The sequence below is a fragment of the Mustela lutreola genome, chromosome 3, assembly GCF_030435805.1.
Source record: "Mustela lutreola isolate mMusLut2 chromosome 3, mMusLut2.pri, whole genome shotgun sequence".
NCBI lineage: Eukaryota > Metazoa > Chordata > Mammalia > Carnivora > Mustelidae > Mustela > Mustela lutreola.
This window is the reverse complement of record NC_081292.1, coordinates 1755690-1778840: the sequence shown is the minus strand read 5'-3', so window position 1 is coordinate 1778840 and position 23151 is coordinate 1755690. Positions and strand designations below refer to the sequence as shown.

Below are 23151 nucleotides of genomic sequence, written 5' to 3'. Positions count from 1 at the left end.
GTCCTCAAGGAGACATGGGCAGGCGGTGGCCAGAGCCATGGTCCAGGCCCCTAAAGCATGGCCCTTGGACAGAAGCAGCCATCCTCAGCTCATCAGCGTGGCCTCCACTCTCTGGCCTGAGACAGGCCTGACTCGGCCCTTACGGTCCCCCCCCCGCCCGCTGCGCTGTACTTCGTCCGCTTGGCAAGCTTAGTGGACTCGGGCCACCCGGGGGCTCAGACCCAGGGATGGATTTGGGAGGCAACAGGGCCAGGATGGAGGAGACTCACGACAGAGGCTGAAAGGGGGTGGCTGGAGGCCTTCGTCCCCAAGCCCCCTCAGCAGCCAGGAACCTGCTCTGCCAGGTTGGGGGTGGGCCTTGGTCTTCATATGAACAGTGGGACCACCAGGTGTGGGACCGTGGTCGCCTCTGGTGGAGTGAGGGAGAGAGCACAGGTCATGGCCAGGAGGTCGGGGGTTCAGAGGACACTGGACGGAGGACCATGGGAAGGGCCTAGCAGGGCTTGAGGCTCTGTGTCTGGGAGTGAGGGCCCCCTCTGCCCTGGGGCCTGTCGCCAGAACCTTACAAGAGGCAGCCATGCTGGGGCAGGTGGGGGCAGGTGGGGGCAGGTGGGGCAGGTGGGGCAGGTGGGGCAGGCTGTCTTTCATTCATTCCTTCATTCTTCAGACACCCTTGGCGCTCCAGCTGTGTCCGGCCCCTGCACCGGGGCCCTGGGTTCAAAGCCTGTAGAGACCTTGGCACGGGTACCTGTAGATGGAGAACTGGAGAGCACTGTGGCCTGGCGCCCCAGAGGGACATCTGGGGAGTGGGGGAGGCCCCAGGCCCCAGGGCCATCCCCCAAGGCAGACCCTTTCCCCAGCCCCTCTGCCCCTCGCTGACCCTGCGGGCCTCTGCTTCCCAGGCCCAGGGCGGCTGTCCAGGCCCGACCTCCTCCCAGCCCGCCCTCCGCAGTGCTGTGCTGCCTCGCTGCCCGCTTCCCGGGGCGCGCAGGCTTCATACCAGCGGGGCCCGGGTGCAGGGACCCATGCCCTATGACCTCTAGACTCCCAGAGGTCACTCCCTGGAAGACACCCCAGCCCTCCGCCCCGCCCCGCGCCCTGACCCCCCGCCCTCTGATTCCTCCCAGGTGGCTGGAAGCTGTGGTCCCTGTGGGGCGAGTGCACGCGGGACTGCGGGGGAGGCCTGCAGACGCGGACCCGCACCTGCCTGCCGGCCCCCGGCGCGGAGGGCGGCGGCTGCGAGGGGGTGCTGGAGGAGGGGCGCCTGTGCAACCGCAAGGCCTGCGGCCGTGAGTGCGCGGACGACGCGCGGGCGCTTGGGCCTGGGGGGCCAGGTGTAGGACCCGGGTCGGCGAGGCCAGAGAGGGAGGGAGCGGCCCAGGGCGGGGCCGGGGGAGGCGCAGGAAGAACCCGGGGCCGGGTGGGACCGGGGAGGCGGGAAAGGAAACCTTCAGAGCAACGTCGGGTAGTGGAGCGAGGGGGTCCGGGGCGAGGCCAGGGGAGGGGAGGGAGGAGCCCGGGGCGGAGCCCGGGGTGGGCGGGGCCGGGGTGTCAGGAGAGGGGGAGGGGACTGGGGCGGGGCCACGAGAGGGAGGAGCCCAGGGGCGGAGCCAAGGTGGGAGGAGCCCGGGGCGGGGCCAGAGGAAGGAGTGGCCCGGGGCGTGGTGGGACCCGACAGAGGGGAAGGAAACCTCGTGGGCGAGGCAGGGGGAGGAGAGGGCTTGGTGGGAGAGAGGGAACCGGACTTTGTGGGGCGGGGTCTGGGGCGGGGCGGGGCCGAGGCCTGTCCAGGTGCCCCTAGGACCTTCAGAGAAGACTCAGAAGCAGGGCTGGGACCCCAGCCCCGCCCCGCCCCGCCCCACCAGGAGGTGGAACTGGGTGGAGGACCTGCTGGCCCCAGCCTGACCCTAACTCCAGGCTGTGTTTCTCTAATAAGCCTTCAACGTCCTGATGCATATCTTCCCGCTCCCCTCATGTTAAATCAGCCCGTAATGAGCCTGTCCTTCCGTGGTTTGTCCCGTGAGGGGCCTTTCCTGGGAGAGGAGCTCTTCTCAAGAAGCTGGGGCGGAATCGGGGGCGTCAGGAGGCCGGGCCTGGGAGGCAGGAGCGCTGGCGGGAGGCTGAGCGGGAGAGGGCGGCAGCCACTCAGACGTGGTCCTCTGGAGGAAGAGAGGGAAGGGGCTTAGGGCAGGGGAGACCCATAGGAGGAGTCTCCTGGGGACCTCACGGGCTGGTGTCAGGCCAGGGTGTCCCAGTCCCAGGTTCCCAACCGTCCAGGGGGACCAAATAACCCGGATGTGGAAAGCCTGACCCCACTCTGGCCCGGGACAGAGGGACACAGGGCCCAGAGCGCCCCTCCCGAATTCCCAAGGCGGTGCTGCAGGCGGTGGCCGGGACACTGACCTGAGCCCGTCCTGCAGCGGCCGGGCGTGCCAGCTCCCGAAGCCAGTCCCTGCGGTCCACTGACGCCCGGCGGCGCGAGGAGCTGGGGGATGAGCTACAGCGTTTCGGCTTCCCGTCCCCGCAGACAGGTGAGCCGCGGGCTGGGCGGGCCTGATGCGCCTGCAGTCGGACTAAAACCCTACAAAGTGGGGAAGGTTGGTTTCAGGGCGTGGGGTCTTTGGGCAAGAACTGCATGGTATTAGTTGCCGCTACATCTAGGTAACAACCTTGATGACTTACCTTCCAACTCCCTCTTAAGTGTCCGGCGCTTGTCTCCAAGCAGACTGGCTTTAGGGGATGGGTGCCAGGCAAGGGAGCCTGTTTGGGGCTAGACCCGGGGACCCAGAGGTGGCACAAGGACACCCACAGGGACTGTGAGCCTTGTAGGGGAGACGGCAAGTCCTGAAGGTCAGCCCGGGTCGGAACTAAGCCTCGCTGGCCGCCTGCTGCCCAGCGCGAAGGGGGTTGGGGGAGGTGGGGGCGTTCCTCCTCGGAGTCTGACCGCAGCCTCAGCACGGAGGCAGTGGCAAGCCTTCGATGCTGTCGGTCTGGGCCCGCAGGTGACCCCGCGGCCGAGGAGTGGTCCCCGTGGAGCGTGTGCTCCAGCACCTGCGGCGAAGGCTGGCAGACCCGCACGCGCTTCTGCGTGTCCTCCTCCTACAGCACGCAGTGCAGCGGGCCTCTGCGCGAGCAGCGGCTGTGCAACAATTCCGCGGTGTGTCCAGGTACGTCTGGGAGGGGGCGGGCCTGGGGGCGGGGCGGGCGGGCCAGGGGCCTGGGCAGCTGCGTCCCACCCCGAGGTGGCTGAGCCCAGCCGTGCCCTCCATTCCCTTCGCAGTGCACGGCGCCTGGGATGAGTGGTCGCCTTGGAGCCTCTGCTCCAGCACCTGTGGCCGTGGCTTCCGAGACCGCACGCGCACCTGCAGGCCCCCCCAGTTTGGAGGCAACCCCTGTGAGGGCCCTGAGAAGCAAACTAAGTTTTGCAACATTGCCCTGTGTCCTGGTAGGTGAGAGGGAGGGAGCTGGGCTGGGCGATGGGCAGCCCCAGGAGTCCAGGGGGGCGTGCTGGGGTGCTCAAAGGTCGGAGAGCCTAGGGCATTCTTACTTGTATGTCATGGGTGTTGGGACGGCATGGCCCCCCCCAGGTGGTCACACCCGTGTCCCAGGCTTGGTGGTGGTGCAGTGGGCCTCAGAGGTATTCACACCTAGGACCCAGGATGCATGGTGGATGGGCAGGCCCCTAGAGGGGCTCACGCTTGTGACCCAGGCTTCTGTCCCACCTTCACAGGCTTGGGCGGTGAGACCCCCCCAGGCGTGCAGTTGTCTCCTGTGGCCCAGGCGTGGTGGGGTGGGGGGAGTCCCCGGAGGCATTCGCACCCGTGCCCCAGGCTGGGTGTTCACGCTGGCTTCCTGTCCCGTGTCTCCCCTGGGCCGGGCAGTGGATGGAAACTGGAACGAGTGGTCGAGCTGGAGCGCGTGCTCCGCCAGCTGCTCCCAGGGCCGGCAGCAGCGCACACGGGAGTGCAACGGGCCGTCCTACGGGGGCGCTGAGTGCCAGGGCCACTGGGTGGAGACTCGGGACTGCTTCCTCCAGCAGTGCCCAGGTCAGGACCATGCCCTGGGTCCCATGGGGGGTACCTGGCGGGCATCTGGGGGGATCCGTAGGACAACGGGGGTGGTTGTGGGGCCTGTGCTTGCGGCGGGGGGTGGGGGGTCCTGGTTTCTTTTTTCCCTTGTGGCTTCCTGCTGCTACATCCCTGGGTCCCTGTGTCTCTGTGAGCCCCGGCCCCCGGAACTGTGCCTTCCTTGTCCCCATCTGTGTGCCCCGTGCCTGGCTGTGCCCTGCAGTGGATGGCAAGTGGCAGACCTGGGCGTCATGGGGCGGCTGCAGTGTGACGTGCGGGGGCGGCACCCAGCGACGAGAACGAGTCTGCTCCGGTCCGTTCTTCGGGGGAGCTGCCTGCCAGGGCCCTCAGGACGAGCAGCGGCCGTGCGGCGCCCAGCGGTGTCCCGGTGAGTGTCCTGCTTCCCACCCTCCGCTGGGCTCTGGGGAGGGGAGCCTCCCTCCCCCCCCCCCCCCGGAGCAGCTCGCTGGTAACAGCTCTGCCTGGAGAGAGTGGGTGTTCTGGAAGGGTCTTGGTTCCCCCATCTGCTGCCAGCCCCCGGCCCCCCTTCCCACACCCCACCCCACGTACTGCCTCTGGCCTCTCGGCAGAGCCCCATGAGATCTGTGACGAGGACAACTTCGGCACGGTGGTCTGGAAGGAGACTCCAGCAGGAGAGGTGGCTGCAGTCCGGTGTCCCCGCAATGCCACAGGTGAGGGCTGGGGGGACAGGCCATGTGGGGCTCCCGTCCCACCTCACGGACAGGCACCGACACGCCCTCCGGGCCTGCCCCAAAGAGCCGTCAGCTCGTGCCCACTGAAGCCAGGGCAGCACGGCTGGGCCCGCTGCGACCCGCCCCAGTGCTCTAAACGCTCCCCAAGAGCCAGTAGCCCCATAAAGCCCATCACAAGGGATGGACCCTTATTGCTATGTGACGTTAGGACGTGACTTGACCTCTCTGAGCCTCCATTTTCTCGCTGTAAAAGGGGCTCTCCAGATAGTGCTGTCCTAAGGAGAGGGTGGGGCGGTACACGCAGCGCGGGGACCGTGGTGGGGGCGCTGGGGCAGGTGGGCTTGCGTATCCCTGAGCCCCGCCCCATCTGGGTTACGTGTTCCCGGGAGCACATGGCAAACAGAGAAGCAAGATTAAGGAAACGCAGGTCACACGATGGTGTGACCTCTGGACTTTGGTCTGCAAGTGTGACCACATCCCTCCTTACTGTGATCCTGCGCCTCGCTCTGGAACAGGCGTCCGTTCCCCCACTTCGTGCGGCTCGTGGCCCGTGTCGGGTGGCCGTTCTCTGCGGCCAGCGCCATGGTGTGCACGCACAGCCATGCCCGGCTCTGGCCACGCCCCGGAAGTGCGTTCCCTGGCCCCAGGGCCCCCTGAGGTGTCCACGGGATGCCCAAGCCAGCTGAGGCCCCTGCTGTGCTGTGGGTGGCGCTGGGCAGGACCCCGGCTTGTCCACTCTCCCGGGGGCTCTGGGCTGAGAGGAGCCGCAGGACAGGCCTCCCGACGAGCCGCGGCCTACACCTCCATGCAGGCGGCGTGCTGGGTCCTTGCGGGAGCTGCCGCTGTACCTGCTGGAGGAAGAAAACAAGAGAGGCGGCCGCGCGGCCTCAGTGGGAGGCGGCCGGCCCGTCCCTGCTTCTGGGGGCTAGAGGCGCTTGTGCTGGGGAGCGGAGGGTGGGATCTCCCCGCTGCAGGCAGAGATGACCCGCCGTCTCCCCAGGCCTCATCCTGCGACGCTGCGAGCTGGACGAGGAGGGCATCGCCTACTGGGAGCCCCCTACCTACATCCGTTGTGTCTCCATCGACTACCGGAACATCCAGATGATGGTGAGAGCGGGCTCTGGGGTGTCCCGACCTGCCCGGCGCTTCTCTGCCCTTTGATCTCAGACCCGGCCCAACGGCCGACCCCCGCGGCATGGCCTGTGGACCTGAGTCAGCTCCGGCCACTGGCTGGGGGCAGCAGGAGGCCCAAGGGTGGGAGTCCTTGGGACCTGCCTTGCTGTATCCGGCGGAACCACAGCATCCACCCTGCTCCGTCTCCCCAGACTCGGGAGCACCTGGCGAAGGCGCAGCGTGGGCTGCCTGGGGAGGGGGTGTCCGAGGTGATCCAGACGCTGGTGGAGATCTCCCAGGACGGGACCAGCTACAGTGGGGACCTTCTCTCCACCATCGACGTCCTGAGGAACATGACGGAGATCTTCCGGAGGGCCTATTACAGTCCGACCCCCGGGGACGCGCAGGTGGGCTCCAGAGGGCAGCCCTGGGGAGGGCGCCTGGGAGGGTGACTAGGGAGTCCCTGACTCCAGCACCCCGCTACGCCCTGACCTGGCCACCTGCTGGGCCCTGACTCCCGTTACTGAGCCCTGATCCCGGGAGCATACGGAGCTAGAATTCTGGTGCCTTTTCCCTGCTCACTGGCACTTCTTCCTCTTCTTTCCAGAACTTTGTGCAGATCATCAGCAACCTGCTGGCAGAAGAGAACCGGGACAAGTGGGAGGAGGCCCAGCTGGTACGGACAGCAGTCTGGGGCCCCCTGGCCGGAGCAGCAGGGTGGGCACAGACATGTCTGCTTCCTTGCTGGGGCCCAGGCTAACCCAGGTGGGGTCCTGGGTTCAAGTCCCAGCAGGACCTCTGAGCTGGTCTGACTTTGATTTTCCGTCTCCCCATCCACCAGAGGACGGTAGCTCACCTGGTGGGCAGGTGCAGGAAAAGGTGTGGGCCACGTGGTACGTGTTGGGGTCACTGGGACATGGTCAGCCTCCCTTCCTCCTGGGCTGACCTAGAGCCTGCCACCATTCCTGGCCCCAGGACAATAATTGGTATAGGACTGTGGGTATCCAGAGACCCTGGCCTTGTCCCCAGGCTGACCCCTGCCCACGAGCACAGCAGTCTCTCTGGGCTCAAGGTTCTGTTGTGCACAATGGCAGCGGATACTCAGAGGTCCAACCCTGCTTCCCGAGTTGGGGCCAGAGCTTCTCGGTGCTAGGGAATGGGCGATAGGACCCTGGATAGTGGGTGACAGGTGCAGGAGCAGAGGAGCCGGAGGGTGCGTCCCAGGCTAGGTGGGGGCTTCGATGATACCCTTGTTTCCCTCCGTGGTCCCCATGGGTTCTGAGGCTCCCTGCCCCCCCCCACCCGGTCTCAGATGGGTCCCAACGCCAAGGAGCTCTTCCGGCTGGTGGAGGACTTCGTAGGCGTCATCGGCTTCCGCATGAAGGACCTGCGGGACGCGTACCAGGTCACAGACAACCTGGGTGAGCCCCTGCCCACTCTGCTGACCCCCTCCCCAGTCCTCTCCGCAGCCCTGGGCCACCCTCCACGTCGGTGTCCTTGTCCATGGGAGCAGGCGGCGGCCAGACGCCCTGCATGGGCCCTCCCTGCGCCTTCACATGGACACAGCCCCCAGCTCCATGTGGACCGTGGCCAGATGGGATCCCAGAGGGCGACCACAGGGCGTCTCAGCCCGGGACACAGCAGGAGCCCCGGCCAGGGCCAGCCCTCGCTTGCACCCCAGGGCCCTCTCTGCACTGGGACTGCCCGGAGGGTCCACGGCAGGACCGTGCAGCCAGCCCGTCCATGCCCTCTGCCCCCAAGTGTCTCATCAGAGGGTCTCCGGCTCCTCCCAGTGCAGGTGCACTGACCCAGTGGCCCAGTCTCTAACATGGGACAGCCACCAGCGATCGCCTTGGGGGGCTGCAGAGAGCCCCAGAGCACCCCAACTACCCTGTCAGACACCTGCGTCTCACGGACCCCGTGGTGTCACCTGTGTGCCCCACGGACTCACACCCCAGACCCACACCCACATTCACACACTTGCACACCCTGCACACTCCCACACACACTGACGCCCTCACACTCACACACCTCACACACCACACCCACACTCGCACACTCACCTCCCACACTCACACGCCCACACACTCACACACCCACATTCACACACACACACACACACTGACACCCACACCTCACGCTCATACCCCCCACACACATTCACTTCACACCCCACACACCCACAAACCCACACCCCACGGGCCTGCACACGCACACACCCTTGCCCTACTGGTACCTATATACCCCCACTTCACACACCCCACCCAACCCCATACCCACACGCCCCATATCCCGCAGCAGTGGCCCACATACCCCATATCCTGAATTCAGGGCCCTCAGCGAGAAGGGCTCCATCTCTGTGCTCAGGTCCTCCTAGATGGAAGGTGCCCTGGTCCCCAGGATGGACCACGCAGGGACGGGGAGGGCATAGCCAGGGAGCCAGGCGGGAGGGGCTGGGGGAGTGCGGGCGGGGGGCCCCATGGGAGCACAGGCGGGGGTGGAGGTGCAAACTGGCTGCCTGTGCTGGGTTTCTGTTGGGGTCGAGGCCGCAGAGGTGGGCGAAGGCCAGGCGGGCTGGAGCCGCGGGCGGAGGCTGTGGGCTCCGGAGCCCAGTCCTTCCCCCACACCTAGTGAGGGCAGGCCGTGGGGCGCTGGGAGAAGGGGGCATGGCGTCCGCCTGACATTGGCAGGCTGGGGTGGGGGGGACTTGGAGACACTGGGACCCCCCCACCCCAGTCCCATGCTCCCAATCCCGTGTGTGCCACCTTGCCCCCCCCTTGCCTCCAGGGACACCCTGGGGGGGTGGGGTCTGTTCCTTTTTGTGGAGCAGGTGGGGAGGGGGCTGGGCTCCAGCATCCCAGGGAGGAAAAGGCGGCCACTAAGGTGACAGTACTCCGGGGGACCCCTCTATGGCCACAGACCTGACCGCAGAAGCTGCCTTTGACCCCTGTGGGGCCATGGGGGCTGAGTCAAAGCCTGGGTCCTCACCGTGGGAGGGCGCTCCTGCTGGGGCCGGGGAGTGGGCGTCCTTCGAAGGCTTGGGAGAAGCTGGAAGGTTACCCAGGTTGGGGCCCCTTCTGAGCTGCGAGCTCCCCAGGGCCAAGGCTCCTGGTTGCACAGCTGCGCTGTCTTCGTCTGTCTCTGTCCCTGTTGTCTCTGGGTCCGTCTACTCCAGTCCTCAGCATCCATAAACTCCCGGCCAGCGGGGCCGCAGACATCAGCTTCCCCATGAAGGGCTGGAGGGCCACGGGCGACTGGGCCAAGGTGCCGGAGGACAGGGTCACGGTGTCCAGGAGCGTCTTCTCTACGGGGTTGGCAGGTGAGGAGCCCCAAGCTGCGGGAGGGGCCCTCAGGGGAGACTCGGGCCCTGGGTCCGAGGGCGCACCCCCCAGAAGCTTCCTTCTGGAGTCTGGCCTGCTGCCTCAAGGGCCAAGGGCAGCCTTCACTTCTTCTCCGTGATCCTGAGGTCACCCCTTCCTCTAGGAAGCCCTCCCTGCTCTTCCTGCCTTTGAAAGATCCTAGGCGACCTTTGCTGAATGCTCCCGTGGACCACAGGGAGGGGAGGGCCTCGCCTGCCCCCCCAAGCCCTCGGGGTCACTTCAGGGGACCCAGACCGCCACCCCAGCTCTCCAGCCACAGTGCTGTGTGTGTGATGGGGGTGGACACGACCAAGGAGCCTGCGCCTCCTCCCGGGGACTTGCCCTTCCCCGCACTGGAGTGCACCCCGGCTGTGGCAGGCGGGAGAGGGTGACCGCGGTGCTCCCTTCCAGAGGCTGATGACTCGTCTGTGTTCGTGGTGGGCACCGTGCTCTACAGAAACCTGGGCAGCTTCCTGGCCCTGCAGAGGTGGGAGGCCCAGCGGGCCTGGAAGGGACGTGGCATGGGGGGGGGGGGGGCGGCGTGGGCCAGCGGGAGGCACTCAGGGGAGGGACAGGGAGGGGAAGCCTGGCCCTTGCGCCCCCGCCCCCCGCCTCCCCCGACGCCTGCTGGCTCTGCCCCAGGAACACGACCGTGCTGAACTCCAAGGTCATCTCCGTGACAGTGAAGCCCCCGCCACGCTCCCTGCTCACACCCTTGGAGATAGAGTTCGCCCACCTGTACAACGTGAGTGCCATGCGCAGGGCCACGCAACTCCCCCACCTGCTCCATGGAGGGCCTGTGGCCTTCGTGGGTCTCCCTTGAGCCTGCTGCTCGCTTTCCTGCACTATGGAGGTGGAAACAGGCCCAAGAGGTGTGGTGATCTGCTCAAGCTATAGAGCGGGGGACGCCAGAGGCAAAACTCAGCCCACTTCTATAGCCACTGCCCGGTCTCCTGCCTTGGTTTCCTGGGGAAGAGCCGTCCCCTTCTGAGAAACAAGTCTGTCCCGGGCCTCACAGTCCCACTGTGCCCTGCTCCTTGGGGCTCTCTGTCAGGCCTCAGAGGACCCAGGGCCAACGTGCCCTTTGGACCTGCTGAAAGCCAGGAAGCCAAGAGTGTGAGCAGATCCATTACCCACCCAGGACCGAGCAGTGCCACGTCTCGAACCCAAGGCCAGGGTCATGTCGAGAACTGGCCCTGATCTGTCCCACTGTGTGGCCTCTGGCGAGTGGCTCAGCTTCTCTGTGCCTGGGCTCTCCCCTCATAGATGGGAGCCACAAGCTTGGTGGAGACCTAAGTCGTTCCCACCAGCCCTCGGGGTGCACCACGGCTCAGGGGTGACCAGGACCCCTGCTGCTCTCGCTCCACAGGCCTGCAGGACAGGGTCTGCTGAGGCCCCGCCTGTGCCCACCCCACAGGGCCCCGTGGGAGGGGGCAGTCTCGCCAGCACGCTGGACTGGCTGCCTGGGCTCCTGACATGGGCTTCAGCCATCACTGCCCAGCCCCACTTGGGGAGGGGCCGAGAGTGGCTTGAGAGCAGGGCCAGTGCCTTCCCCACTCTGGGCCTCAGTTTCCTCCTCCTCGTGCTCCTTCTCTGGGGGCGACAGCAGAGTCAGAATGTTCACCTAGCAGGCCTGTGAGTGGCCCCGGCGGTCACCCTAGGGCGGGCCCCGGGCAGGGGGGCGCATGACCCTGACTCCTCCTCTCTCTCCCCCAGGGCACCACCAACCAGACCTGCATCCTGTGGGACGAGTCGGACGTGTAAGTTCACGTGGACTTGGTGGCCTCAGGGCCTCTAGGGTGGGCTCAGGGGTGGCTGGCCCACGGGGAGGGGTGTAGTTTCAGGGTCGAGGCCATGACCTCCCACCTGTTCGTGTCTCACGTGACCCCTCCCTGCCCACGTCTGACTCTGAGGCAGCTTGGACCCCACCCAGCCCGCCCCTGGCCCCTCCCAGGAAAGAGCTGGGCCAAGGCCCCAAAGTGGGAGCAGCCTTCGGAGAAGGAGGGTCAGAATCCTGGGACCAGGCGGGGGCGGTCTGAATCCCGGGGGGGGGGGCGGTGAGGCCTTCTGTGGTGTGGTCAGAGGGCGGGCGTCACTGTCACCACCCGTCCCTCTCAGCGCTGGCGTCGGCAGCGCTGAGGCATCCCTGCAGCTCTTCCCCAGGCCGCCTGGGGGCGTGAGGCGCGCCGCCCGGCCCTCTGAGCCTGGGGGGCATGCTGCGAACCCCCTGTGCTCGGGGTGGGGCAGTCATGGGCATGTGTCCTGGGAGGGCAGGAAGGCTCCCGTGGCAGCTGATTCTCGAGACAAGCTCGCCTGGCAGAGAAGGGCGTGGAGGCAGAAACACAGCTTGAGCACAGACATGGGATTTGGATGGCACATGTGGCGTGTGAGGTGTGGCCAGGAAGAGCAGGAGGCTGGAGGACAGGCAAGATGGGGCCGGTGTGCGGGGGCTGTTGTGTCAGGAGCTAGGGACGTTATTGGGATGGGATCAGCATCTACCCATCCACCGCCCCCTCGACCCCCATTCATCCACCCGTCCATGCACACCTCCGTCCGTCCGTCCGTCCGTCCGCCATCCTCCAGTGATTACCAGCCACAGAGAAGGCATTTCTCTATCAGGTTTTGTCCTCAGCCTGTCCTATCCACGCTGAGGAGGGCAGTAAAGCAGGAATATGTAGATTCCTATGAAAGCGTCAGCTCGTGCCCCATGGCAAGAAGTGGAGCCAGATGGCTCTGGTGACAGGGGACACTTGTGGCAGGTGGGGTCAAGTGCCTTTTAAAGCAGGTTCATGGAAGCCTCTCTGAGGGGACGGTGTTTGAGCAGAGGCCTGACCTAGCACCGTGCACTGGAGACAACACTACAGCAAAAGGGACAGGCAGCTCCAGGCTCTATTCGGAGGCCACGCGGAGCCATCGGGCACATCCCACTGGCCTTTACCGGCTCTGGGCCTGGGGCGGCGGCTTGGTTGGGGGAGGGCTGGCCGGCCTGCTGCCCTGGCAAGTGGCCCTCTGGCTTTGGTTGCTGTCCTGCTTTTCTCTGGGTTTTACAAGCAGCAGAACCTCTTGGTATAAAATGGGGTGTCTGAAAAGAGTGATGGTGGCAAGACAAGAAAGCAGGCCCTCATGCTTGCGGCGTCCTGACCAGCCCCTCTGAGTCCCCATTCCCAGGCAGCCGGGCTGAGCTGTGGCTTCTGGTCTGTCCATCTGGCCCTTCCCCGACTCCCCAGGGGCTGTCCAAAGGCTGCCCGCAGCCCTGGGCCACACGGGTCACCCCTCCTGGAGGGCCTTCCTCTTTCTCCTGACGGCTCCACCCTCATTTCTGAGAGTCTCCTCGCCGGCCAGTCCTGGGACCGTGTGAAGCTCTTGGAAGCAAACTGCTCTCCAGAGAGGTGGGCTTCACCCGCTTTGCCTCCCTGTGCAGCAGCTGCGAGAGCTCCGGCCGGGCCAGCACGTCCCGCTCACGTCCTGAGGGCCTTCCTGTGGCCCAGGAGGACCTCGAGGCCAACTCTGCCCTCCAGGAGCCTCGGCTGCCCACCCTGTAGCCAGGTTCCCACTTCTCACCTCTGGCCATGAACTCTTTCAAGGGCCGGGGGGCCTGCCTACCATCCCAGCATGCCCCACCCACCCACGGTCCCCTCTGGAGGCATGGAATGGCTAAAGTTTCTGTACCTGGGGGCCCAGGGCCCCAGGTCAGAAGGAAGGGGCCAGCAACTGCGCCGTGTTTGCAACATGCCCCAGGTAGCATTCGCATGCGAGCTCCCTGTTTGGTCCTGGGCAGGGTCCTGGGCAGGGCCCCAGGAGCCTGACTGCACTGTTGCTGCCACCTCGGAGAAAGCCGGGCCATCTATGAGCCTGTGACTCAGTGGAACTCTCCGGAGTGGGGATGGAGGAATCCAATCCATGGCTGGGTAGCCCGGGGCCCACGGGGGAGGGTCTGAGACTGGGGTGCTGTGGTAGAGGGACCTGGCTGTGTCCCCAAGACCCACCCCTATTCTGTGCTGGATACCTCCCTTCCATGGCCAGGGTGGGGGGCTGCTCCTCACCCCATGAAAGGGCTCAGAGGAGCCCAGGGCTTCCTAGATGATCAGACAGAAGGTTCAAGTACAGGGCCCCAAGTCTGCTTCCACCTGTGACCTAGGAGCTGAGTCTGTGCTGGTGTAGACCCGTGGGGGGTGGGGGCTGAGAAAGAGGGTCACATGTGTGCGGGATTGTGGGTGGGGGTTTGCCGGAGAGGGAGGCAGTGACCACCTAAAGAGAAATAGTGATTTTCCATCCTTGACTGTGATCCCTGAGCCCAGTCCTAATCGCAGATGGAGTGTCTTGACCCCAGTCACCTGCTGAGCCCTGATCCCTGGTCACCTGCTGACCCCTTTCCCCAGTTACACTCTGAGCCCTGACCTTTATCAAATACTCAGCCCTGACCCTGGTCCCACTCTGAGCCCTGAAACTGGCCACACACTTAGCCCCGACCCCGGTCACACACTGAGCCCTGATCCTGGTCACTCTGAGCCCTGAGCCCTGGTCATACTCTGAGCCCTGATCCTGGTCCTACTCTGAGCCCTGACCCTGGTCACACACTTAGCCCCGACCCCGGTCACATGCTGAACCCTGATCCCTGGTCACACACTTAGCCCTGACCCCGGTCACATGCTGAACCCTGATCCTGGTCCCTCTCTGAGCCCTAATCCTGGTCACACACTGAGCCCTGACCCTGGCCCCATGCTGAACTCTGATCCTGGTCACACTCTGAATGCTGCCCTGTCACACACTGAGCCCTGACCCCGGTCACACTCTGAGCCCTGACCCTGGTCACACTCTGAGCCCTGATCCTTGTCCTGCTCTGAGCCCTCATCCTGGTCCTGCTCTGAGCCCTGAACCTGGTCACACTCTGAGCCCTGACCCCGGTCACATGCTGAGCCCTGCCCCTGTGTCTTCTCTGGAACCTGTTCAGGACGCTCACAGATGATCACATGAGTGTCACGTGCTTACCGGGCCACCTCCTCTTCTAGACACATGCGACAGTTGGCCATGTGATGTGCTCGTCTTAGAAATACTGAGTCAGAGGCTCCCGCCCACAGCACAGACCCTCCACGGCCTCGCCCCCAGCTACACACACATTTCCACACGAAGCCTCAACACCCACGCTCAGCGGCTCGGTTAACTCTGGTTCCTGACGGCTCCCTGGACCCCCCTCGCCCCAGGCGCCCGCATTATGCGGCCAAATCCCCCTTCCCAGCCGAAGACCCCGACGGCCCGCTCCAAATCCCCGGCTGGTGGCTCGGCGCCCCCACCCCCCGCCAAGCACTGCAGCAGCCTGGCCCTGGCAGGGAGGCCCGGGGAGCGGGGGCGTTGGGGAGGGAAAGGGGGGTCTGCGGAGCTCCCAGCTGTGCAGGAGGGCAGGTGGAGGATAGACTGGGCGACAGAGCTGATGAGGGCCCGGAGCCCGTCCTGGGCCCCCGTCTTGTGGTCCCAAGAGGCCAACTCCTGGCATCTCCCTCATGGCAGCCGCTAAGTTAGAACCTTGAAGTCAGAGCTGGTAAGATTCCGGGAGACCATCTGCTCTGCTCAGCTGGGACCCTGTGTGCAGGTGGGGGGCAGGGACTCCCCGCCAGTGAGCCTCCTGGGATGCCCGAGTTTTGGGGGAGGGTGTGCGGGGGACCAGCCCCAGGGGGGCCCCAGGACCCACACCCACATGGGCTGCGGAGCCTCTGACAAGTGCTCCCGGCTTGAGGGTTTCTCCCTCTGGCGAGCTGAGCCAGCGGCGCGGACGCCAGGACGGGCTGCCGGAGGGATGGCGTCCTGCACGCACCTGAAGCCCAGCCCCGATCCAGGCTCTTCAGACATGCCTCCTTGACTCCCACGGGCTGCTGTCTGCAGAGCAGCAGGCCTGGGAGGCCGCCTGGCCTGGCCCTGCCACCCAGGGACAGGCGGGACCCAGGCTCGCCCCTCCCCTGGGGCCCCTGCCCCCGTGTGTGTCCCAGTCCCTCTAAGAGCCTTGCCCCTATCCTTGGTTTCCGTGGAGAGGGCGGTGAGGGGCAGGCTAAGGGGAGCGGAAGGGACAGTTGGCAGGGTCCCTAGGTCCCTGTCAGCGGCTGGGAGCCAGCCGGAGTCCTCCCACTAAGGCTGGTTTCTGATGGGGGCAGAGGCGGCAGGCAGGAGGGAGATGGGAGAGGGCGGCCCGTGCCCCCCTCCCACCCCTGCAGCCCTGCAGTCCGCCCCAGCCCCTTCCCCTGTGCCCTTCCCTCCTCTGAGTCTCCCCCTACTTCGTCCTTGGGGGGCGGGGGCTGGCAGGGCCACGCTGGGGACCTGCCCTCTCCTGCAGGCGCTGCTGAGCCCAGGCCTTCCTGTCTCCTTGCAGGGGCGGGAGCGGGAGGGGGCAGATGGGCCAGGAGGTCATGGCACCCCCGGCTGCTTCCTGGCTGACAGCCCGGTTCCCCCCGGCCACTGCCCTCCACCCCACGGGCCCCTCGCTGCTGCCCCCCTCAGGGACGGGTGGCCTGTTTGCGCCTGGCCCCTGTGCCCAGTCCGGCTGCAGCCTCCAACACCACCTGCTCTGAGAGGCGCATCCTGCCCGCTTTCCCACACTCACAGTCCTGCCCCTCCTTCCCAGCTCAGACCCCAGGGAGTATTTGCTGCCTCCTGTTCGCCCCTACTCCTGCGGAACAGGGCCCCCCGGGCAGGGCCTGGGTCTCGTCCACTGCCCACGTGTCTCCCCTGCTGGGGACACACAGTTAAGCCCCCAGGAGGTGAACAGAGGCTGCTGGACTGTGCCCCGTTTGAAGGGGGCCCCTCATCCTCAGGGGACTGGGACTCGCCCGTTCCCTCCTTCCCTGCGGCCAGTCTGCCCCGTGGGGTCTGGCAGCGTCCCACTGTCGAGGTGCCCCCACGCCACCCACCCAGCGGGATAGCCACCAAGGTGCGCCCACCCCTCGCCACTCACTTGTGGGATGAGGGGGGGCCCCCAGGAGGGCAGGGGCCGAGGAAGCTGCCCCCACTGGAATGCCTGCTGGGCCGGGGTGTCCCAAGGGTGGGAGGTCCTGTGTGTGTCCTCCAGCCACACTTGGTGGGTCAGGGGAGCTCCTTGTTCCAGCTCAGGAACCCCGGTTCTGCCACACCCACCACGCACGCCCAGGCCTCAGCTTCTCTGACCGTATGATGGAGGAGACAGACCCATGCTGGGGAGGTGTCGCCAGCCCCCCAGCCCCCCCCCAGGCACCTCACAGGCCACGTCAAAGGACGGGACTGCCAGTGCTGGCCCAGAGCTGGCCATGGCCCTATCTGCCCCCTTCCTGTCCTGAAGCTCTCCCTTGCTTTCCCCTCATTCTGCTGGAACAGCGTGCTGGTCACTCCTGGCCGGGGACAGACCTGGGGGCATGTCTAGAGAGGGAGCTCTGGCTGAGGAAGGGGGTGGTCCGGCCAGGAGCACGGCGTGTTGGTGTGGAGGGCGCATCTCAGGGCAGGGCCCTTCCCTGCACACGAAACTCCTTCTGCTGTGTGTCAGCTGGGACCCGAGGCCCCTGCATCCGTCCCGTAGCCTCTCCACACGCGCAGGTGGGTGGGGATGGGGTCCTCTGAGCAGAGCACCCACAGAGACACAGGGGTCAAGGAGCGGGGCCCCTGAGCTCAAGAAACCAGGCCGGCAGAGTGGGACCGGCGCCGGGTGGCACGCGGGTGGCCCTATTCCAGAGGTGCCGGCAGGGGCGGGAGATCGGCTGGCGGGAGTGCGGTGTAGACGAAGTCACCTACGTTGCTTGTTTGCGGCCACAGGGCTGAGTGGCCAGAGGCCTGGGAAGGGGGGCTTGGGACCAGGCGGGGCCGTTGCCATCGGCACCCGCACTCCCCCAGCAGCCTCTCCACAGGCTCTGCCACGTGAGTCTGTGCCCGGCTCTGGCTTGGGGGGGTGGGCCACGTTGCTGCAGGAAGGGGTGCACGCGGCGACGCACAGGGCCCCTCTGGCCAGCGCACAGAGTTGCTTTGGAGCGCTCCTAGCCGGGCCCCGTCCCCCCGTCCGGCTGTCCTTCCAGGGGCACTGTGCCGGAGACGCATGTTCCCAGCGGCGCCCACCCACAGGGCATGCTCTGCCCATGGGCACACGGGGCCCCCCTGCATCCACCCAAGGGGGGGCTCCACTGTGCTCCAACATCTGGTCCCGCAGGGACCGCCCTGCCCAGACCCCGTCCTGCCGCCGTCCCCACCCTCCCGGGACCCTTCCAGGCCCGGCCCACCCTGTCGTAACGGCGGCATCTGTCCATCCCTCTCGGAGACCAGGCCCCCAGGTCCAGAGCACCCGCTGTGACCCGGCAGCTGGACCGGTGGGAGGAGCAGGGGTCCTGCCTGCTGCAGGCCTGGCCTCGAAGCCCGGCCCCATTCCTTACTAACCGGGTCGTGGTGGGTGAGCCCTTTTGGCTCCTTGAGACATGGGGTTGCCGCAGGGCCGAAATGAGGTGATGGGTGTTGAGGACAGGTGGGTCAGTGGGAAATGGTCAGCAGGTAGGCGCTGTCCCTACCCGTCCTCCAGGAAGCTCGGGAGAGAGAGGGCCACTCTCTGACCCACACTGTGCCCTGTGGGGTAAGCGCCGGCCTCGGGGGCCCAGCGTGAGGTTCCCCAGCTGGAGCCCACCTGGAGGCAGGCAGCAGAGGCCCTCGGGGCCCCAGCGCAGCATGTGCAAAGGAGCTGAGGCAGGGTCCACAGGCTGGACTTGCAGGGCAGGTGGAGCTCTCCTCCCTTGAGATGCTTGCTTCCCCTCTGCCAGAGGCTGCGACAGCTGGTTTCCTGAGGCAGAAAGGTCTTCATCCCACTCCCCAGGCAGCCACGGCCCCTGCTGGTGGCCTGCGGTGGGGGAGGTGGGGGCGTGATGCGACTTGTGGGAGGGTGCAGGGTGGGGCAGCTGTGGCACGGCCCGTTCTCGCCCCCAGGCCTCGGTGCTGGGGCCAGGGCGGCAGGAAGCAGGGCACGGTCGGATAACGTCGAGTGCCAGGGTCACTGGGCCTTTGGGAGTTGGGGGAACTGCGAGATGCCTGGAAGGTGGGGTGGCGGTCGGGGTGTGACAGGCAGTGGTGACGGTGTGGCTGCCTGTGCGCATCTGTCCCTGGGGGACGGGGACGGCGGGACCTCCCGTAAGACAGGTTCCGTCTACACAGCGCCCCGGACACGGCAGACGCGAGAAGTGCTCGCGGGTGAAAGCTGGCAACGGGCTTGGCAGCCGGTGTCGGTCCGGCGACGGTCGCGGGGCTGGTTCTGCCGAGGCCACGCCCGGGATGCTCGCGGCGGCGGTGACGCCGGGGACCATGAAAGCACAGAGACAGCGGGACAGCGGTGGGGACGATGGTGCTGCCGATGCCAATGGCGGCAGTGCCGGCGCGGATGGCGGTGATGGCCGTGGCGGTGTTGCTGGTGACAGTATGGGGGGTGATGGCGGCGGGTGCGTGGCCGACATCGGGGCTGTGGTGGTGGTGACGCGTCTGGGGGTCAGTGGCGGTGTGATTACAGCGTTCGCTCGGGGACTGCCCATGGCAGGGGCGACGTGGCGGTGATGGTGGCCTTGCCCATGCGTCGTGCTGATGGTGGCCGTGAGGGCGGCGGTGGCCACGGATGCATTGTCAGGGGCATCGATGGGGTTCGTGCGACGTCATCTAGGCCTCGGTGGCTTCGGGGCAGCTGTGAGGGCACAGACAGCAGTGACAGTGAAGGTGGTGAGCTCGCGGCCCCCTCCCTGTGGGGCCTGGGGCACGCCCGTGGCACAGTGGCCAGCCGGACCACAGCGATCAGTGTCAGATGCCCCCGGAGTGGAGAAGATTGAGTGGGAGGCTGGGGGGCTGGGGAGGCTGTGGCATCTGGGAGGGCCTCTTGGAGGCCACCGGGCTGAGCAGGCTGTGACAGGCGGCAGGTTTGGGATCTGTCGGGGGACACTGAGCACAGAGCCTGCCAAAGGCAGGCCGGGGAGGCGCTTCCTGGATGAATGAGTAAGCGGACCCCTGGCGGAAGTGTGGGTGCCAAGGCAGTGATCCATCAGTGGGCAGAGGTAGGGGACAGGAGGGACAGAGCTTGGACGGAGGGGTGCGGGGGGGAGTTCTAAGTGAGGTGACAGGCTCAGGTTGGGTCCCAGGGGTGCAGGCCTCTGAGCGGGGGGGAGGTTAGCAGATGGAGCAGGGTCAGAAGGCCAGACTGCTGGCTTGCAGGGCTGGTGGGCCAGGGTCCCACGCTCTCCCAGAGGCCCAGGTCTGCCCCGGGTGTGGTGGATGTGAGGGGGAGAGCTTGGACCACGGGAAGGACCAGGTCTCCAGGTCTGCAGCCGGGAGCGGACTCCGAGCGTGGCCGGCCCAGGGGGCAGAGAGGAGGCCGGCGTCTCCGCATCGTGGGCAGAGGCTCCCAGGACAGAATCCTGCGGCTCAGACACCAGCCGCACCAGGAGGGCCACCCATGTGCAGGAGCTGAGCGCGACCCTGGTCAGGCAGGTGTCCCTCCCCCAGGGTCCACGTGTTGCAGATATCAGGATCCTCCCAGGACCATGGGTGTTGCCCCCAGGACCTGAGCCAAGACTGGATAGAACTGACCTGGGCCAGGCCATGGCGGGGCAGACACGACCTGGCCTGCAGGTTCTCATGAGCTGGTGGCCAGCAGGGATAGGTCTGGGCACAGAGGGAGCTCAAGGAGGCTTCCCCAAAGGACCAGGCAAGCGAGTCAGCCAGGGGACAGGAGGGACCATGGTCAGAGACACTGGCCAAGGTCAAGGGCTGGAAGCAGGAGACGGCGCCTGTGTGCTGGGTCCCCGCTGGCTCCGTGCAGCTGGCGTGGGCCGGCAGGTGCAACGGGGCCGGGGGAGCCTGGGAGTCCTGACGAGCTCCGGCTGTGGGCTGAGGCAGGACCCAGGGAGAGGGGTCCTAGCGCAGAAGCAGGGTAGAGCCTGAAGGAGGGGTCTGGTGTAGTGCTCGGGAATTCACAGGCTATCCAGGGAGGAGACTCAGCACAGACCTTGATCTGTGGCTCAGAAGTCAGCAGGGAGAGGTGGTGGGGTAGGCCTTCTGATGGGTGAAGTGTGATTTAGCGGGGCCTCGTCCTAGGCTAGAGGGTGTAGGGAGCACGAGGGGAGGCCAGCCCATTGATGATCTTGAAGACCAGGCTGGAAAGTCCTGAGGGGCCTCTAGAAGCCTCTGCAGCAGATACTTTGCCCGTTTCCGGTTACCCTATTGGACTGTGCTGTGCCCACTCCGGCTTTTTTCGATTGTGTAGGAGGCTACCTATGAGTCATTCACACTCCAGTGTGAATTAGCCCATCAAACCCCAGGGGACCCTGACGGTTCTCGTCCCGTAATAGACCTGCTCCGTGGGCCGGCAGGAGGTTTCATGAATGCAGTGAGTGCCCTGGTTCGGTGGGTGGACGGATGGACGGGGCGGCGGGGCCGGCTGTCAGAGCACCCTCTCTGTTACCGTCCCCTGATGTACTATGAGCACCAGGCCCAAAGCAATGCGGCCCCACGTCTCCCACAACAACGCACTGGCGGAGCCTTGGTTCTCCCCTCACAGGACCGGCAGCTCAGCGCCGAGAAGCTGGGATGGAACCCGCCTGAGCAGGAACAGTTCCGCCTTCTTGGGCTGGGCACGGGCCAGAAGGCGGGGGGCCAGAGGTGCCATGGGCTGAGCCTCCTCCCAGGGTCTGTGACGCCCCTTGGCTCCCACGCATCCTGAGCGGGGTTGGGGACCAGGCCCGCTGCTGATGGCAGCCTGCTTATCTTCTCTGAGCCGCTCTTGGCCTGGGACACGGGGACAGGCAGCAGCTCCGCTCTGAGTGCTGAGTGTGCGGTGGCGGGGGGCAAGGTGGTTCTGTCCCGGGAGCCCCTAAATGTGGCCCAAGGAGAGCCCCTGAGGAGCAGAGTGGTGAGGTCAGGTCAGGGAGGCTGGACGGGCCCCCGGGGCCCTGGGGTGTCTCAGTGGGGAGGGGGCCGTGGGAGCTTTGAGCTGAGGACGACATGCCTGGCATGTTTTCTGGCACCGTGGGGAGGCCGGTCGGAGCTGCTGATGGGTGGGCCGTGGGCGTGGGAGAGGGCGAGGGGTGGGGTGGCGCCGAGGTTGCCATAGGCAGTGGAAGTTCAGGGGGCGGAGGGCTGGCTGCCCAGTCTGGGCGGGTGCCCCCACCGCTGGGCCGGCAGCAAGGTGAGCAGGCTGGGCCCGGGCCTGCCCCACCAGAGGAGGCTGCAGAAGAGAACGCTGAAGCCGTGAGCAGAGCAGAATGGAGGAGGAGGTTGTGGGTCAGGGACCACCTCACTGCGGGAGCCAGGAGCCGGCTGTGGCCACGGTGGCTGTGGAGGTGAACCAGCCTGGCCTCCCAGCAGGTCGGGCAGTGTGATGGCGGAGGCGTGGCTCTGCTCTGGGCGCCCTGGTCAGATGGGGGAAGACACAGCCCCCTGCCCAAACCTCCCCTGGACTCAGGCATGGACGAGCTCCCGCTCTCACCCTCTGGGTCTCCCTGCCCTCCTGGTCCTGAGGGTGCCACTGCCCCAGCTCCTCCTCTCGCCCTGGACCTAGCGAGGGGAGGAGGAGCAGGTGTCACTGACCCAGATTCCTCAGGCCTGGGCTCAGGGAGGTGGGGGGGGTGGCTCCATGACCCAGATATTCCAAGTTTTGGAAGCTCAGTCAAGAGGCAGCACATGGTCTCCCAGTGCAAGAGGGGAGAGTGACCTGCCTGGGTTGCAGAGACGGGGACGGGGTCCCTAGAGCAGGAAGCACTCCAGTCAGACATGGGAAGAACTTCCAGATGTTGGGGTACAAGAGGAGGCCTCCTAGAGGTTTTGCTGGAAGAAGGACTGAGAATCCCCTGGCCTTTCCCGGGTCGGAGGGGGAGCCTAAGACGCCAGCGACGGGGCTGGGGTCAGGCACTGCCTATCTACCTGTCTGGTTGCAGGTCAGCCCCTGGCTGACGTCTGCATGGCACGGGAGGCTTAGCTAGCCCTGGGCGCCCCGCATGGCCTGAGTTCTTTTCCTGGTGTGTGTGGGGGTGGGGGGAAAGGGCAGGGGAGCCCCTGGGCATGTCACCTCTCTGTGCGCCGCGTCCCGGCTTATCCTTGAGGATCCCTCGGATGTGTCCCCCGCAACCCAGGAGTTCGGAGGTTGTGTGCCTGGAACGGCTCCCGACAGATAAGGCGGGGCGCTTGTCCGCGGGCCCCGCCGCTCGCGCTGTGTGGCCCTGGGCGAGGGTAGCTCCTCTCTGAGCCTCAGCGGCTCTGTCTGCACGGGGCAGCTGAGGGCTGTCATCGCGCTTCAGGGACAAGTCGCAGGGGAAACCCTTATCACCCAGGAGTGGGAGGGAGCAAGGCGAGGGTCCCCGTCCCAGCCTCCCTGACACAGGCCGCAAGGGCTCTCCGCGTCAGGGAGAGGTAGGGCCCGAGGGGGGCCGCAAGGCAGTCCCACAGGGTCCCACGAGCCCCTGAGCCCCCCTGCAGAGTGAGCACCTCAGCCTGCCTCCTGGACAGCTGGCCTGGCCCAGGGCAGGGCCCTGCTCGTGTCCTCTGTGACCTGAGGCTGCGGGAGGCCAAAGCAGGCAGCAGCCCCCCCCCCCCCCGCCTCTGGGAGACCGATAAACTAATTAGTGTCCTCCTCAGTAGCCCAGGCTGGCGTTCTCCCAGGAGGTGGCCTGCAGCTCTCAGCCTGGCGCCCTGCAGGCCCGGCAGCCCGGCTGCAGACCAGCCCAGCCGGCCTCACCCTCCCCCCCCCCCGCCTCGGGGTGCCGTTCCCTCCTGGGCTCCCAGGCTGGAGAGCTGGCTTCCGGATGCCCCCGCCCCTCTCTGTGCTCGGAGGAGGGGAGCAGAGGCGGTGTTCACACCCGAACACTGAGAAGCACAGCGGGGACTGGAACCAGGACTGGCCAGCCCCAGACGCCTGCTCACAAGGACAGCTCTAGGGCT

General features: G+C 66.4%; 1 protein-coding gene across 4 annotated transcripts in view; it reads left to right on the top strand.

The window, feature by feature from the left end:
* Nucleotides 1–23151, top strand: part of ADGRB1 (adhesion G protein-coupled receptor B1) — a 75728-nt gene that overhangs the window by 23065 nt on the left and 29512 nt on the right. For all 4 annotated transcript variants that reach the window (XM_059168692.1, XM_059168691.1, XM_059168690.1 and 1 more), the window contains exons 3-17: nucleotides 1128–1289; nucleotides 2421–2531; nucleotides 3003–3167; nucleotides 3281–3445; nucleotides 3882–4046; nucleotides 4291–4455; nucleotides 4658–4759; nucleotides 5781–5887; nucleotides 6106–6300; nucleotides 6501–6569; nucleotides 7206–7314; nucleotides 9069–9212; nucleotides 9664–9739; nucleotides 9895–9997; nucleotides 10969–11012. In XM_059168692.1, the coding sequence (XP_059024675.1) occupies nucleotides 1128–1289; nucleotides 2421–2531; nucleotides 3003–3167; nucleotides 3281–3445; nucleotides 3882–4046; nucleotides 4291–4455; nucleotides 4658–4759; nucleotides 5781–5887; nucleotides 6106–6300; nucleotides 6501–6569; nucleotides 7206–7314; nucleotides 9069–9212; nucleotides 9664–9739; nucleotides 9895–9997; nucleotides 10969–11012 (1882 nt within the window). The remainder of the gene's footprint in view (nucleotides 1–1127; nucleotides 1290–2420; nucleotides 2532–3002; nucleotides 3168–3280; nucleotides 3446–3881; nucleotides 4047–4290; nucleotides 4456–4657; nucleotides 4760–5780; nucleotides 5888–6105; nucleotides 6301–6500; nucleotides 6570–7205; nucleotides 7315–9068; nucleotides 9213–9663; nucleotides 9740–9894; nucleotides 9998–10968; nucleotides 11013–23151) is intronic.